General features: G+C 35.1%; 2 protein-coding genes across 2 annotated transcripts in view; both read left to right on the top strand.

Annotated features, from left to right (window-relative positions):
- LOC120779131 overlaps positions 1–14,246 on the top strand; it is a 46,797-nt gene extending 32,551 nt beyond the window's left edge. Inside the window, exons 4-5 of the mRNA XM_040111335.1 lie at positions 11,422–11,587; positions 13,862–14,246. Of these exons, the coding sequence (XP_039967269.1) occupies positions 11,422–11,587; positions 13,862–14,044 (349 nt within the window). The 3' untranslated portion in view covers positions 14,045–14,246. The remainder of the gene's footprint in view (positions 1–11,421; positions 11,588–13,861) is intronic.
- Positions 1–18,095, top strand: part of LOC120779133 (glucose transporter type 1-like) — a 145,561-nt gene that overhangs the window by 104,774 nt on the left and 22,692 nt on the right. Inside the window, 3 exon segments of the mRNA XM_040111336.1 lie at positions 16,694–16,950; positions 17,095–17,219; positions 17,296–17,574. Coding sequence (XP_039967270.1) covers positions 16,694–16,950; positions 17,095–17,219; positions 17,296–17,574 — 661 coding nt within the window.

Genomic DNA, 18,095 nt, shown 5'->3' with positions numbered 1-18,095 from the left:
CATACAAATGCATGAGATAGCTGCGTTGCATACAATGACGTAACGCATAAACAATACAAGCCAAGCAGATATGCTTATAATATCTGCTTTAGCATACTTCATCGTGCCATCCAATCGCCACACTTTGTCCAACGAGCGAGCGTTGTGTCTTAAGCGCTCATTATTATTGTTGGTGTGCTGACGCCAAAAGATGCTGCATATACATATGTGTTCGTGTGTCTCTGTGTGTTGACATTAAAAATATTATTTATGATTGCTAGCTAACGGCAAATGTGCTTTAATAACGGAACTGCTTGCCGGCACTGGCATTTAATTCACACACACACACACCCAAATACATGTACATATATATACATTTATTTGTTGTAGCGTTAAACATTGTCATTTGATACCACGCCTGCGAAGCGTTTAGAGGCGACTTTCAAGTGCCAAGTTGTTGAGCTGTTGAGTTGCCGAGTCGATGGCTACAAATTGCGCCAAAGCATTCATTTATTTCCACACTTAATGAATTGCGAAGCAGTACAAAAGAAATGGCAAATGTCGCTCGCTGTGACACACACAAACATTTTTATATGTTTGTATACCATATATTTATGTCAGGGTGGGCCTAAATTTTTTTATAAAATTTTTTATTTTTTTCCTTTGAAAAAAATCATCAGAAACAAGAGAAATTATAAACTGCAGCGGCACCAAAGCTATAATACCCTTCACAGTTTAAGTTTTTATAAAATAAAAGCATATAAAATGATTTCTATGCGAACAGTTTATATGGCAGCTATATGCTATAGTGATTCGATCTGAACAATTTTTTCCGATATTGTAGATATGCTTTGAGTTGTCAGCTATGCCGAATTCCGTGAAGATATCTTATCAAACAAAAAAGTTTTGCATACAAGAGCTTGAGTTGTATCGATCAGTTTGTATGGCAGCTATATGCTATAGTGATCCGATCTGAACGATTTTTTCAGAGATTGTAGAGATGCATTGAATTGTGAGGTATGCCAAATTCTGTGAGTATATCTTATCAAATAAGAAAGCTTTTCATACAAGAGCTTGAGTTGTATCGATCAGTTTGCGTGGCAGCTATATGATATAGTTATCCGAGCAGTACAATTTTTTCGCAGATTAAAGCGAAGCCTTAGCTAGTTTTCTGTACCAAATCTCATGAAAATATCTTTTCAAAAGAAAAAGTTTTCCATACAAGTACTTAAGGGTGAATGTCCAATTTGTATGGCTACCAGGCCTTGCATAATAAGTTTTAAAAAGCTCAAGCCTTACCAGAATTTTTAACTGTTCTTTCAGATGACATTTCTACGGTATATCAAGTAAATAATGAAAGCAAAACAAAAACAAATTTTTTTGGACCATCCTAATGCATATACATATATAAATGCATTTTTTGCTGTTGCACTGCAATCAAGGGTGAGGGTAAGACAGCAGCGGAAATGTGGCAGCAACACGCTGCCATCGTGCGCGCAAACAGCAATTGTTGCCGTCAAATGAAGTGGAAATGAAAAGCGAAATGCAATGTGTTGTCAGTTAGTTTTCATTGCACGCTTTAGCGCGCCTTCCACCATCTTCGCTTAATTTATTTCGTATTTTTCTACGGCGCTCGGTTTTTATTTGCGCTAGTTTTTCTCTCTATTTACTCGATTGCACACGGCGGTCACCAGTGGCCGCAGGCGAGAGCGTGGGGGGCGAGGGATTTAAAAGTAAACGTTTGTGTTTAAAAAGCAACAACTACGTATGTGTGGATTTGTATGGGTGGGGTGAAATAGTTATGCAGATTTTGCTATTTTTATGTTATTGTAAATAATTGCACAGTTTTTTTCTATAGTGCTTAGTTATTTACAGTGGAGGGGATAATATACTGTAGTGGAGGATGTGTGGTTAATCGCACACAAGTTCGACAAGTTCCTCTTGATTTAACATTACAGTTAGAATGGCCATTATTCATGGCTTTGCTTACATGCTGGAATTATAGTTTAAAAGCTAGCAATATTGAAAACAGTTAATTTTTGTAAAATATTTTGATCTAATATGTGCCAAAAATAAAAAAAAAACGTTAACTCCGGTTGCACCTAAGCCAAAGCCTTCACATTCAAAAGAAAACTAGTCGTCCGTATATCATTGTATTGTGCTCCTACGATGGTGGTCTTCAAGGATGAAGTCCTCCCATTCAGTTTTAATACTTAGTAGCCTGTGGCTGAGTCAAAAAAAAAAAAATTAAGTCGATCAGTTAGTTGGTTTGACTAATTTTTGAGAGGTTTCTGCCTTTTTAGATGTCTGCAACCGTACTTTCTTTCGATGTTTTCAAATACAATTCATTCCAGATAATAAAAAAAATAATATTTTGAGGATTTTTTTTGCTGATGACCCTCTTAAATAATTTTGCGTAATACTGCCAAATTGTCGGATAAAAATCCGACTCCGATACGATTGCGCTTATGCGGATACCATATTGTTCCAGTTGAGCTACATATTTCTGTAATTTATATTCAGTTACATTCTATTACAAAATACATGTTTTTTTTTTCTCTTCAGACTTATCCATTTAAATGGAGCAAATTTCCGCAGCTTTATAGTTGTTACTTTTACTATTGATGTAATACACTTATGCCAACGATTTTTCCAGTCCTAGAGACATTTTTCTTAAGCACTCTTGGGATGGTCTTCAGCTCCTTCAGCGAATTTTGTTTCATATCTTTGATCGACAAAAAACGGGTTCCACGGAGCAGCAATTTCAGTTTCAGAAACAAGAAAAAATCACACGGAGCCATATGGTACTTATTCCTTGCGTTTTCGACTTTAAATTCGGTCCAAAGAAACCTGTTTATTGTATTTTTTTTGAAAAAAACTCAGCTTTATCAGGGCGAGTCGAGCAAGAATACGTTGCATACCCAACATATCCATCAAAATCATTCGAACGGACTCGCGAGGGATTCCGAGCTCTCTTGATATCACTCTAACACTTGCCTGACGATTTTTAATCACCATATTCTTCACTTTTTTATACATTCATCAGTTCAAGAGGAAAGTGCGTCGTCCAGAATGATCTCTCGTCCATCTTTGAAGGCTTTGTACCACTAGTAGACTTGTGTTTTTTATAAAACTGAGTCAACGTAAGCCGTGATTTTCTTAAGTAGTCAAGAATTATAATCTTTCTATAACGAGTTCGACCAAGGCAAACTCCATTTCATAGTCCGCTCACTTTAATTATGGAGAACAAAAATTCGATCTCTTTTTAATCGAATATCGCCGATCAAACTTGAAAAGTATTCACACTTTGCTTTTCCTTTTTGATTTTGTTTAACTTTTTTTCTTCCTTTTTCTTTTACTTTTACACTTCTACTTAAATGTTATTCACTTGTTCCGCACACATGCCGCAGATATTTCCAAATTCCCTCGAGTCATATGTGAGCATTTACTTTTATGTATTTGTAAAACAATTTGTTTTTTATTTCAAATGTCTGTGCAATTTTGCCATGCGTACGCCCAATAATTTATGCGAATTTATTACAAAAAACAAAAAAAAACTACAGCCAACGGTCCATTTATATGGAAATCGTTGCGTAAATACCAGAAAACTTGTTGTTCGGAAATATTTTTATTGTTTTCAAATAAAAAATGGGGGGGGAAAAACTAAATGGACTTAGAAAAGTGTTCCACATGCATAAATTATAATGGTGCACGAGATTGAAATCCTAAAAGTATGCAATGTTAAAAGTACATTACAATGAAATATATGGCATTTGCATGTAATCGCCCTAAAACCAACTTTCTTATGCCTACAACAATGCATTCACACATAAAACCGAGCAGTGAGAGGGGCTCCAACATTCACAAAAATATACAAGTGTGTGCGTGTGTGTGTTTGTGTGAAAAATGCAACAGCAGCGAGATAAATAAAAATGGGAAAAAAGCATAGAACATAACTTATGAAATTAATATCTTGCCGCAGCCTACAGGTGGCTGCCACCGCATAAACAACAATGACACAACGCGCAACAAAAGCAACAACTGACAGGCTGCAGAGATAAGACGACACAAGTGTGCCTACGAAATGTGGAAATGCTGCACTGTTTTTCACTCCAACAAAAATACATGCGGAAATGCAACTGTGTGTGTGTAGGTCTACACACAGTCATACATGCATATATATAGATATGTATACAGCGATAAATCGCATGGCATTTGGCTTGGTGCATACGCTGTGATACTTTTACGAACACTTGCGTGCAACGTCATACACACACACATATACGTGCATGCAAATATATATATATGTGTGTATGTGCGCTCGCATTGCGCTCGATATGGCAACTTTGTTACTTTTTGTCGCATTGCACGTTTCTCTCACAATGCCGTGCCACATATACGTATGTATGTATGTATGTGTGTCTTCTAAAGCAGCATATGTTCTCTTCCCTTTGCTTATCCGGTGCTTAAGTGTGACTTGTTGTTGTTGTTGGGCTTGTAATGTCACCTCTTTTGTTGCATACTCACTTATACAGGCAAGCAAAAGTTAATTCTGCTTCGAGACCTCAACACATTTACATAGCAAAACCTGTGCGAATATTGAATTTGAAGAAATCTTTTGCTAGCGGCTAGTACTTTAAATGCACATTCGAACTAAGTAATAAACTTTTAATTTATGCTCACTTAATTAATCAATTTTAACGGTAAACAGTGTAGTATTTAAAAAACATGAGTAGAGTTTCAGAAACCACGAACCTGCAGAATGGTTCCGCCCGGTCCATAGTGCCACAATGGACTTTTCCATTTATTTGTGTCTTGTGACTGCCTTTTAAGTTGACTCCAAATCTTTCGAAGCTTCGATGTCCACGTCACTTTTAAATACGGGCTAGAGGAGAGTTGACTTTCGGTCCGTTGCCTTGTGGATACCAGTTGGCGGCGTTTCGGATGATTGTGTCTGGATCTTTTCTCAGAAAATATCCGAGGTTACAATATTCGCTTTTTTACAGTCGTAGAATAATGTAGATTTAACATTGAAGTTTAATGAGCTCATTTTGGTACGCCGTGTAATGGTCGAGGAGCTTCAGACCGCGTTTGGAGTACCAAGAGCATTATTGGCCCTCTTTATACGATTGGTAGAGGATCCTATGTTTACAGATATAACACTGCAAAAGAATTTTTTTTTTTGTTTCGCTGTTTTTAGTTCATTGTTGAACTCAAATTCGTATTCAGAGCACTCCAAACACCCCACAGCCCTCTTAGCATATCAGTCGCTAGTTTCTTTTTCAGATTGGTTGAGTAATGTTTTGAGACGAGGTTAACATTTCGTGGAAGCTTCACAACTTGACAATATCCAGCGATTCCACTTGCACCTGGCATCCATACAACCTTCTTAGAACTTATTACTGTTCAGAAGCTGAAATGTTTCACTAAAAATACATTATTTTACTGAGCCATGACTTCCATATATTTATTTCAACGAACACTGGATCTTCCTGAGTGCAAATGTGTTCATAAATTCTTGCAACGGAGCCTTTAGTAGCATCGTTCAGAATATTATCTATTCAATTTTTTTTTCAAAAAGTGAGGTAGAAATATAACTGACAGACTACATTTCTTTAGAGAAATTGTATGGTAGATCCTTGAATGCCTTCCAGTTTTGTGCAAAACAATTAACATCTATTAGATAATATTAGACCGAAAATTAGCGTAAATTTCTGAAACTCATCGACAAAGTCAGTTTTCTCTTAATTTTTAGAAGTTTACATGCCTTATGCTTCTCCCAAAGGATTGCAAAATAATTCTGCATAACGCAATAAGAATTTAAAACGAATGAATCTGAAACTTAATTATAAATAGCATTCTTTACACTTCAGAATACTACAGCTCCTCAGTTAGTTGATAAATTATGCTCATTCTCTGTCCACAGTAAGATTAATTTTTCGCATGGCAAACAATGTCGATCGACATGTGGTCTTCTTACTTTCTATTTTAGCAGAAAAACGACAGATGTCACTGTCAGCCACACCAATCTAGAAAAAATATTTCGTCGAATGTTTCTTCACGCGAATTTTATATTAAAAAGTCTTACTATTTCTTGCCCATAACAGTTTGTAGGATATGAAACATATTGTGAAATAGTTAGCATAGTAAGCCAAATTTATGAAGTTGAAAATAGCTGAAACATTAAGCAACATACTGAAAATATTGTAAAGAAATATATTTAACGCAGCAATTTTACAAAAACCAGTAAATTCACGAATTTAGCTGCGAATATTTGCATTAAAAAAATGTTTACAACGACATGTGTGGTTGTATGTGTAAAAGAAAAGTTCTTAAATCGCTTCATTTTGTAGGCCATAATGTAAATGTTGTTATCGTTTTCGCTTCGCATTGTTCGCGCCACACGTCCAAGGGATAAAATATGCAGGATGCAGGAAATGCTGCTGCCTGAATTTCATGAAATGTGCGTGCAAAAGGTAGAAAAAACAACAACAATGAAAATTTGTTTTGTTTTCGAAGTTGTTTTTCCTCTACGCTGCTGTAATGCTATGGTATGTTGTTGCAATTTTGTTTCCAATCGGCAGTAGGCGTTTTTGCAATGACGCAGCGCGCATTCCATATTCCTTCGCACAGCTGAAATGCGGAAATTCTGCTTTATACCTATACATATAGTATATTTAACTAAAATCTAAAATAACACAAATGACTTTAGTATAATCGGATACGCAATAAACAATGGAGATATAAATATTACGGAAGAAGTTTAGTATTAATCAAGGCATTGAATTAAAGTTTTGTTGTACTAAATACGAGTTCGTAAAAGTATATCCGATAATTATGCAGAACATATTCACGTAAGGATGCATTTCGAAGCCTTTTTTCTCTCAATTTGCTTAACATTTTCAATTAATGCAGTTATAAAGTTATCTATATATAAGCAAATCTTCTCTCGCCGGTTAAAACTTAAGCATTAGTTGGATGTGTTTCTGCAAATTTGAACCGGACTGACAGGCACATGTCATAAAGCAAATCTTAATTTTCGTCTTCAAAATAGACTCCTGAACCAAAATCTCCTCGGCGGTTAAGTCTTAAAAATAAGCAAGATGTAGGGTCGAACAAATTTGACCCGGACTGACAAAATAGTAACAGTTTACATATTATAAAGCAAATCTTCAATCCAATGGTTAAATTCCAATTTCTATACACTTGTTATAAGCCTCAACTGGGATGACCTTCAGCACCTTCAGCAAATTTTAGTTTCTTCGGTGTCGGTCAATTTTTGGTGTCTCATTTACTAGATTGTTGAACAGTTACGACGTCATAATCAGGAACCTACGCCATGGCACCAGTAATGATGGGTGTGATCAATGTAGGGTCCTTAGCCACGTTATCGAGCATCTCTTTTGAGACCTCTACTCGATGTGAGGTCCTTTGGTAAGAGTGCTCACTCGATCGATATGAGAAGTTGAGGCCTTCCTCTAGCTCTAAGATCCCAACATGCCCATTTTCAAAACTGCTTATTTTTACACTTTCATGATTACCGTCGTTGGCAGGAAGCAGTTCTCATAAAGCAAGTTTTCGATCACTTTACGACCTTAACAGAACGCTTTGTGTAACTCAAATACTCAAATACTTTTGTTCGTGACAAAGTAGACTTTCTAAAAAACTCCTGTATTAGTTTCAGGCACTCCTTACCTGTGTTTCAATTAGAAACACAAATTTTCAAAAGAGGAATTTCTTGCTGAGATTTCTTGTTGTATTCATGGACTACAAGATTCGAGGTTACCATAGATTTTCATTGCTGGTGTGTTTGATGTACATATGTAACATCGGTCTCTTTAGCTTGCCTGGCTGCCATTTTAGTAAAATCAGAAATCAGAGCTTTAATTAGAATTTATTGAGACGATCCATATGTTGATTTTCGAACAAAATTTTACTGAGTTTTTTAACAATGTTGCCATTAGTCGATATATGACACAAGGTTTGTATGATCTAAAAACACTCTAAGAGTACTGTAAGCCACTCAACTGCTCCACAGAAAATTTGCAAACTTTTTAATTCACAATAAAGTCATTTCAAAGAAAACATCGCATTACCAAGAGTTTTTTTTTAATACAACCGTTAAGTTCTGAATATAACATCATTCACATGTCCTCCACGGCTTCACCAGTTTCTTTTCGAAAGAAATACGGACCGATGATTGCATCAAGCTAAACACCACACCAAACTGTCAATTTAAGTAAATTTATTGAATTTCTATGAATAATTTATGGATTTTCTTCACACCAGAATCGGCAATTTTTTTTTTATTTAACGCACTACTAAGTTGCAAGTGAGTCTCATCGGAGTAGATGGTTTTCTTAAGAAAATCGTTTTCAAGTTGTTCCAATGCAAATTTAGCAAATTCACGACGTTTGCGGTGGTCCAATGGCATCAGGTTTTAAGTGAAAACAATTGTGTACGAACAAATCATTTCTCAAAATCTATCAGGTTGTGGTTTGAGGCAGTCTCAATTCATGAGAACGTCTTGGAATCTACAAATTGCGGTCTTCAGCTACACTTGTGTGAACGGCAGCAATACTTTCATTGAAAAGAATCTACGCTCGAAATGTTCAACTACCCCGCCAGTCGTTTCTTCTTTTCGCTATTTGGCGCCAATTCGAGATACCAAGTGCAGCCAGGTCCTACTCCACCAACTCTCTAACGAAGTGGAGCTGTTCCTCTTCCTCTATTTCCACCAGTAGGTACTGAATTGAAAACCTGCAAATCTGGCATGTTGAAATTCAAAATTTGAAGAATTGTGAATCGAACAAACAACTGGTATAAATCGCGCATATTTGTATAATTAAAAAACTAAGTTAGTCAGGGCTTATACCGCTGTAAGGAGGCAACCAATTACTCTACTGTTTTGCATTCAATTGAATAACTTTTTTGTAGCCTTCTCACATAAAGTTTTTGATCTGAAAACAAAATACAAATTTAGCGTTGAGGCTAAGAAAATATTATAACACCCTTTAAGTCACCCTTTAAGTATTTCTTCATAAATTTACAACAAACACAAGCAAAGAAAAATCATTGCTTTCTCAAAACTCGACGCCCTTAAGCCATTCCTGCGACAATCACGTGTAACCGACCGCAGTTAATATAAACAAATTGTTACAGCATATTTTATGCACTACAACACGCACCCATATGCATATATTTGAGTTGAAATTTATGAATATCAACATTTCACAATTCACTATTTCACCTGAATTTTAAAAACCGTTATTTTCTACATACATTTGATTGCCTGCGCTATTTTTACTGCCAAGCTTTTTATGCCGTGCCGAAGAATGTTGCAAGTAAATAAAAAAGAAAAACGCAAAATAATATAAAAAACAACAATAAAGCAATCACATGAAATAATAATAATAAGAATGCAATAAATTTCCTTTTCGCTGCAGCGCTTTAGCGCTTTCATTTGTCCTCTGCTTTGACTGGAATTTCAATTCATTTGCAGAGGCCATGGCAACGGCAACGCTGAATTTAGTTTTTATTCGTATGATTTATGTAATAATAGCTGGTTAGCAGGGGCACAAAAAAGGGGGCGGTATGGAAATAAGCAATAAACAAGAAAAACAGGTAACTTAGATTGCACCGAAATTATAATACCCTTCACAAATATAAAAGATTTCTTTCAAGTACTTTTTAATCGATCAGTTTTTATGGCAGCTATACGCTATAGTAGTTCGATCAGAGTTACTTCTTCATACATTTTACATCTACCTACAATAATGATCCACGCCAGATTTCATGACAATATCTTGTCAAATAAAAAAGTTGTCCATATAAGATCTGAATATTTAACAGTCAATTTTTATGGCAGCTAAATGCTATAGTGTTCCGATCTTAAAAATTTCTTTGGTTATTATACCATTTTGTTGGATAATCATTCATGCCAAATTTCTTGAAGATACCTTGTCAAAAAAAGAAGTTTTCCATACGAGGACCGCATTTTCAACGACCAGTTTGTATGGCAGCTATAGGCTATAGTGTTCCGATCTGTAAAATTTCTTTGTTTATTATACCATTTTGTTGGATAATCATTCATGCCAAATTTCTTGAAGATACCTTGTCAAATAAAGTAGTTTTCCATACGAGGACTGCATTTTGAACGACCAGTTTGTATGGCAGCTATAGGCTATAGTGTTCCGATCTAAACAGTTTCTTCAGATATTATACCGCTGTCTTAAACAATACTACAAGCCAAATTTTGTGCAAATATCTTGCCAAATTGAAACGGTTCAGGGTATAAAATACTGCAAAATATATAGTACATACATACATACATGTACATATTACATACAAAAATATCCACACCTCATATACTCTACAAATAAATAAAAATAAATATAGCGTTTTTGACATGCATTGCTGCCACAAATGTAGCTGCTTCACGTGCAACAACTCATAAATAAGGCATTTGTTGTAACGCTGCTTCTTTCGTATAATTTTCCATACTCATATTTATACACCTGTATATAGTACATATATATATTTACTTGCATTTATTTACCGTGAAATGCTTTAATTTCTTGCTTCCTTTGCGCGTTTCGTACGTAAATTGCTCAAAAATAATTTTGCAATACATACATATATACTTTCTTCTACATACATATATACATAAATATTTGTAAATAAATTGCATTTTCGCATTTTTCGCTCATAATTGCAGTACATATATATAAAAAATGTCTAGCATTCTTAACTAACTTACCCCTACTGCATTGCTCCGTTCATGCCACATTACTTATATATAATACATTTCTCCATTTCTTGCCGCGCCACCTGCAAATTCGACTTGCAATGTGCAACATGAAATCACTAAAATCGCAATACATACCTACATATGTATATATTTATATAAATATGTATATACAACTCAACATGTATACATATGACTACAAATGTCGCGCTCTGATTTCGGTGCTGCATTTCCGTGACAATCTGTGCGCCGGAATTTCACCGTTATTTGTGTGCCACACAACGCCGCCATCACTTGTCAAACAATAATAACGACGCACACACCCATATATCTACACATAAATAATGCTAAACACATGCATATCAACTGCAACGTGCCACTTGCAACATGCAACTCATGTATTTAAATGCATGCATGTGTGTGTGTATGTGTTTATGGACCGCTGCACAACTGTAACTGTAACCGTGATTTAATGATACTTATCAATAACAACAACAACAACATAAACAATATTGCATATCACCTGCTTGCAACACCAATTGCGGCCCATCAACTTGTCTGCCGTCGACCTCTTGCTGCAACTGCATTATCGCCAATCAAATTAATAACATGTAATTGCATTTGAATGGTCGTCCAATTGTCGCCGCACCGCGCCACGTAACATACCACTGCTACAAAACGTTACCACGTGACAGTTTGCAAAAGCAAGTTAGCGTGATGAGCATGAATTTATCAGCCAAACTGGATGAGCTTCAGAGAGGCGATCGACACTTGGAGACGACAGTCGCCTTGTGTGAAATACGTACACAGCTGCAGGAGCTAACCAAATCCGTGGAGAGCTGTCAAAGCGAAGTGTCCGAGGTGAGTTTTTTTTGGCGATGTGGTAAGTTTAGATACTTATGTCATATAAACAAATAAATCTTTCATGAAAGTCCGGAGAAAATTTAGTGAACTTTTAATACTTTAACTTTTAATATGAATAAGAATATAAGTAGTTAGAGTTGTAAGTATTTTATTACTAATTATTTGTAGATTTAAATTACATTCCCTTAATGTATATAGATACATATAATTCCAACAAAGTGACCATAGGTTAGGTTAGATTAATCTGGTAGGCCATTAAGATACGCATAGACCAGTTTGGTCAAATGCGATACCAGATGGAGTTCAGTTGCTGAGTCCAAAAGGAGTAGTCATCGCTTAACACGAATTTTAAAATACTCTGCGGCCTCACTGTCGATACCTCCTCCAGTGTATCATACTGTGGAGACTCCAGATGCTTACAGCGTAGTCTTGAAAATGCGTAACTAGTGCACAAGAGATGCTCTATTGTTTCCATGGTGCTCTACTTAAGGCATTTCCCGCAGTCTTCTCGATCTGTCAGAGAGGGTTGTTGTCCAGGCTGTCAATTTGGTTGTGTACATTGACAATATGGAAAATAGCTGAAGAATTTTAATTATCACCAAAAACAGCTGGTCGTTAATCGAGTAGCCAAACCATCTCTCTAAAAACCATCTGTTCGAAAAGTGAGGAAAAAAAGGTGCTCTTCGATGCATTTTACGAGTGGTGTTACGTATAATGATTCCTACTTACATGTATTGCGTGAATATACTTTCATAATAATTGAAAATCTTCTTCGTATAATTTTTATAAACTTTTTGTGTCCCCAAAAGTTTTGAATACACTCATTTAAACTTTCTATGCTCTTCAAAAAAAAAGGTTACTCTGATGTTTGGCAATTCAGCTCTCTTTCTCTCTTTTGAGATTTCTCAAATCTTCTGAACATTATGGACAATTTCTACATTTCTTTGATACGTATATTTCTCAATCATAAATGGAATGGGAACCTCGGTTCTATAAAAGTTCAAAAGTTAAATCAGTCGAAAATTTCAGAATGTTCTTAATTTCTCTAAAACTTTTGAGGAGTATCGTTGTTGTTAAGGCTTGGAAATATATGTTCATAATTTTGAGAAACATTATTAGTGAAATACTGTTGAGGAACTTATATTAGGTTCTGTGGCCAATTCTCAAGATGGGACTCGCACTTGGACTACTAAATATAGTAGTTTTTGAAGCCGCAAAAAAATGTCCATAATAAGTTCCTATAAATCGAAAAGCACCTTGGGGACATTAAAAATCTGCTTAGGTGTTTTTTCTCTTCCCACCAGCTCAATGGTTAAAGAGTTACTTTCGAGGAAATTAGGCCTTGATCTCGCGAGACAAATAAATAGGAAGTGTTGAGATTTTTCTACCTCTTGTTTCACCTTTACAACTGCTATCCAGTTAGAATTGTACCCTCAGACCGTGAACACGAAAAATACAGTGACCAGTTAGAACACCATAACTTGTGAAAGACTAACCTTACTGAAGGCGAAAAGCTCACATCTTACGTTCCATTTTGCGTTAGAAAAATGTTGCAACAGCGCGAGAACTAATGATAGCCCAGCGACGGGCAAGCTTCCGCGAAATCTAGCTTTCCAATAGTAGAACATTCGAAGATACTGTAGCTCCGATAGTAGCACTTATTGTTAGCTCGTCAGCTTTGCAGTTACCTGTGGTTCCGCTGTGACCTCGCACCCAGAATAGTTGAAGAAAGAAACAATTCCAGAGTTTTTACATATTTTCTCGTTTCAGATATATTTATATACTGAAAGATTTAGAAAGATTGGACTTTTAAGGTTTGAACTTCAAACCAATTAATAGATAGTTCAGCTGTTTGAATATATGAAATATTAGCATCATACCCTGATCTTTACTCTTTGGAAATCACAAATTCTGCAACAAAAAATCTTAAATTTCCCACCACTCTATCTCCTTCTCCCACTCTCTCTATTCAGTTATTTGACACAATAATTGAAACAAATCCACCATATCGAGAGTAAACGAACTTCAGTGTTGCCAGATATTTTACTACCATCAAGAGAGTTACTAATTTCCAAATAAAAAGTGCACTTAATTCCATAAAACTTATTTTTAAGAGCATTAAAATAAATCTTTATTTTGTACTATATACAATGTATATCACTAAAGACTAAAAATATAAGTAAAATTTTTTAAAAGATCACTTCCAAAAACAATATCCTCATATTACATTAAATTTTTCCCAATTAACTCATTTTGTACACAATATTTTAGGTGAAACGCGACATGGTGGCGATCAAGCACGAACTAGACACCGTGCAACAAGTCAAAGAGGAAATCGAAGAGCTGCGCGAATACGTCGACAGACTGGAGGAGCACACACACAGACGGAAGCTAAGACTTTTAGAACAAGTTTGTAGCTTAAATTATTTGCCATGTTGTGTAATTAATACTTGAATTTCATTTATATTCATGTACAACAATATGTAAAATCTCATTATGCGTGCAAATCAGCCAAATTCAAAACTTTATAAAACAACAAAAAAAACCCCCAAAAAGCCATATACAATCGGTTCTCATATCGGTACACGAATTACATACACTTGCTTATTACTTTTACAGTATGACAACAAAGTTGAGCGCATAATGTCATTTATCAATACAGACCGCTTCTTCATAATCCTTTCTTTAATTATTTATAATTATTTTTATGTAATAGTTTTTTGCTAAAAAATTCCAAAACTCATGTAAAAGCTAATGAAAATAAATATTTGATTTTGTATTCTACTTTGCATTTTTATTTTGTAATAAATATTTTTCATTTATTTTTGAAAAATTTATTATTTATTTTTTAAATGTTTTATAACCTTTTTTATAACTTTTTTTTTGAACTTTTACAGCCATGCCATTACCGCTTTTCAAAAGACCGATCAAGTCTATATACCGCATTATATGGATATATTCATACAGATATAGCTGAGCCTAGCGAGATATTCTGCTTGAAGAATTACTCACCTAAACATCATTAAAAAAAGCTTTATCCTCCGATATTTATGAATAAATATTTATTCCTACCTCTTTTAGCATTGCTAAGGTTCGTGTCTCCACTATAAACTTACAGCGATTTCAACGAAGCTCAGCATGGAGTTCATTCCCAAAAATCGTGTTAGCCTATAAAGAAGCTATGAAATCGAAATTACGTAGCTAACTCTAAAAAATCGTTAAGAGAAAGCTTCATCTTCTAATCTCTAATAATAAATATTTATTTCTACCCCTTTTAGCATTGTAAAGGTTCATGTCTTAACTATAAGCTTACAGCAACTACAACGTAACTTAGCATGGAGTTCATTCCCAAAAATCGTGTGACACCATAAAGTCATGAAAACGAAATTTCCAAACCAACTCTAACAGTTTACGATTTTTGGGAATTTTCTGATGATATTTTTTTTGTGTCCCTACTATAAGCTTAAACCTCAAATTTGCATAGAAGAATTTGTTCTACGTTCTCTACTTTTTCTACCTCCGGAAAGCTTCAACTCTAGTCATTGCATGTTTTCCCAGTCTGCTAGGATGTCTACCAATTAAACAATGACCTTAAATCACTCCTGCTAAAGTTCTTATGTCATTTCGTTACAATTTTAATAGTCGGCATACATACATATGTGGTCCATGTTCCATTTATGATATGCCTGCGTGCTTGTTGACCAAGTTAGAGATCGACAAGCCAACCAACCAACAAGCATATAGTCTTTCTCTCAGCGATATAGTCTTTCATATTTGCTGATGAAATATCTATAATATAAAGTCCCTCTTTTAAGGATTATAATTGTAAGGTATGCCTGATCTGGCATGTTCATTTGCTTCACAGCTACCAAGGATTATACTATGTCCTGGAATTCTTTTTAGATTTATGGTGAAGTAGGATGCTAGATCCACTAAGGAATCTTGGCATTCTTTTACCATCTTTGATGACACCCTAAGAGAGTCTTTGTGAATTCTAAGCCGCTTGGCTATCTGTATACTATAAATGAATATATATATCTTGTTTGACAGAACAGGAATCTGTGATCTATGCTTGGAAGATACTGCAGTGGTCAGGTAGTCAAAAGGCGATTCTGGTAACTTATTTTTCTGAAAAGCACCTCCTCCCGATTATCTACTTTGGACCAATCCGTATAAGAGACTTATCGCTGTATCCCTGTCCACCTCACCACTTCTGGACACCATTCTTCATTGGGAGAGAAGACAATATTGTGGAACACATTTAAGTTTAATTCTACAGGATTTCGAAACATTTCGATGAAAAACACTGTCAGGAACATTTGACATCTCGACAATTTATCAAGAAAAGAGCTTTTTAGTTATGACAAAGTATTGAAAAATCATGACAAATTAGCAAAATATTGAATTTGTCAAATTCACAGAATAGTGATTTTAATAGCTACAAGCTTTGTAAACTTATCTCTCACGAAAATTTCGAGTCAGCCTTAGAATTTCAAGTTTTTACGCTTTTAGCATGAAATTTGCCGAATCCGAAGTATAGAATCATTTTTCTATCCAAGCACTGAACCTTTTCTAGCTTAGTCCACCTATTTATTCATTTTTGATATCAACTAAAAAGTTCGACTCTACAACAAATATTTGATTGAAAGCCCTGAAAAGAAAAAAATATAAATTCCAATTATTTATCGGTACGACTCATGGTAGTTACGTCCTTGGAATCTATCTACATCTATACGAAAGGCCAAAACTCTACACCCATATAATTTTTAAGGCTTCTAGCTGAAGTAGAAAGACTAAGTAAATAAAAAAATATATATTTTGTCATCGCTCAAATAATTTAATTTTTACTTTACAAGTTTTTATTGTATTTTTTTTTTTTCTAGAAGAAACGAAATCACTTCATAACCTCGTACTCACATTGGAACAACTTACTCGGCTTAACAGTTATAATAAGAAATTTGTTTCTAATATGATTTCTATATTTTGAGTTTTGCACTCAGCTTAATTTTTTATATTCCACTGCGCACATTTCCATAAAATTTTTAAGAAACTTACATTATTTACAACGCATCTTTTTTTGCTCTTTTCCTTCGCTTTCTACAGGGTCTTACCTTCTTCCTAACATACTCGATATTCTCAGCGGTGCTGGGCATGTTGCAGTTCGGTTACAATACCGGTGTGATAAATGCGCCCGAAAAGAATATTGAGAATTTCATGAAGGATGTATACAAGGATCGCTATGGTGAGGATATTAGCGAGGAGTTTATACAACAGCTGTACTCGGTGGCGGTGTCGATATTCGCCATTGGCGGCATGTTGGGTGGTTTCAGCGGCGGTTGGATGGCCAATCGCTTCGGCAGGTAAGTGCAACAAAAGGCCGCAAATGAGTGAGTTAAAATAGAGATATTTTTCAAATACAATTACTGTAATTATATAATTACATAATTAATTACTCGTATACTTAATGCAAAGTAATCACTTGACGAATTTTTATTGCATTACAGAAAAGGCGGATTATTATTAAATAATGTACTTGGCATATCGGGTGCTTGTCTAATGGGTTTTACCAAAGTTAGTCATTCCTATGAAATGTTATTCCTTGGCCGATTTATTATTGGTGTTAATTGCGGTGCGTTAACTCTATACAAATATATAATCGTATGCATTAAATATGTATGTGGCGTGTTTTCAATTATTTTTTGTAGGTCTTAATACATCATTGGTGCCAATGTACATCTCCGAAATAGCGCCACTGAACTTACGCGGTGGATTAGGTACTGTAAATCAATTGGCTGTGACAATAGGTTTACTACTATCCCAAGTGTTGGGAATCGAACAAATTTTAGGAACTAATGAAGGCTGGCCAATTTTACTTGGTCTAGCCATATGTCCAGCAATATTGCAATTAATATTACTGCCGGTATGCCCGGAATCGCCCAGATATCTGCTTATAACGAAACAATGGGAGGAGGAAGCCCGAAGAGGTAAGTTGGCGGCTAATATAGTAAGAAATTAGTATTGTTTTAACTATTTTTAACAATTTGGGTATGAGACTTTGCTAAACATCAGCACCTAAGTGTAGGCAACAAATTGATTTTTTGGTCTGTAAAGGAACATAATATAGCTCAAAACGTTGCATATATTAAGCGTTAAGATAGAAGGTCATAATTTTATGCTAGAAAGGGAGCGAATTGTTTTAAATGATCCTATTTTTAGTCATTAAAGTAATAAGTGCGAAACTTGGCTATATTTAGGGCACAATTAATTTCAAGCTGTTATTTTTTATCAAAATTGATATTTCAGACGGTATTAATAATTAAAGTCAGATGATGTATATGATACGTTCTTAGGTAAAGTGTTCCTCAAAGTGGCCCGACTGTTCATTTCCTTTAATAAATTGAATAGGTTTTAAACCGTGCTAAACGGAAATGCCTTTTTGTAGCCAGAGTTTTATTAGAAATGAAAACGTTGTCTACTTTTGGTTTACTTCTAGCTTAGTATTTGT

This window comes from Bactrocera tryoni, chromosome 5 (assembly GCF_016617805.1).
Source record: "Bactrocera tryoni isolate S06 chromosome 5, CSIRO_BtryS06_freeze2, whole genome shotgun sequence".
Taxonomy (NCBI): domain Eukaryota; kingdom Metazoa; phylum Arthropoda; class Insecta; order Diptera; family Tephritidae; genus Bactrocera; species Bactrocera tryoni.
This window is presented reverse-complemented; position numbering and strand designations above follow the sequence as displayed.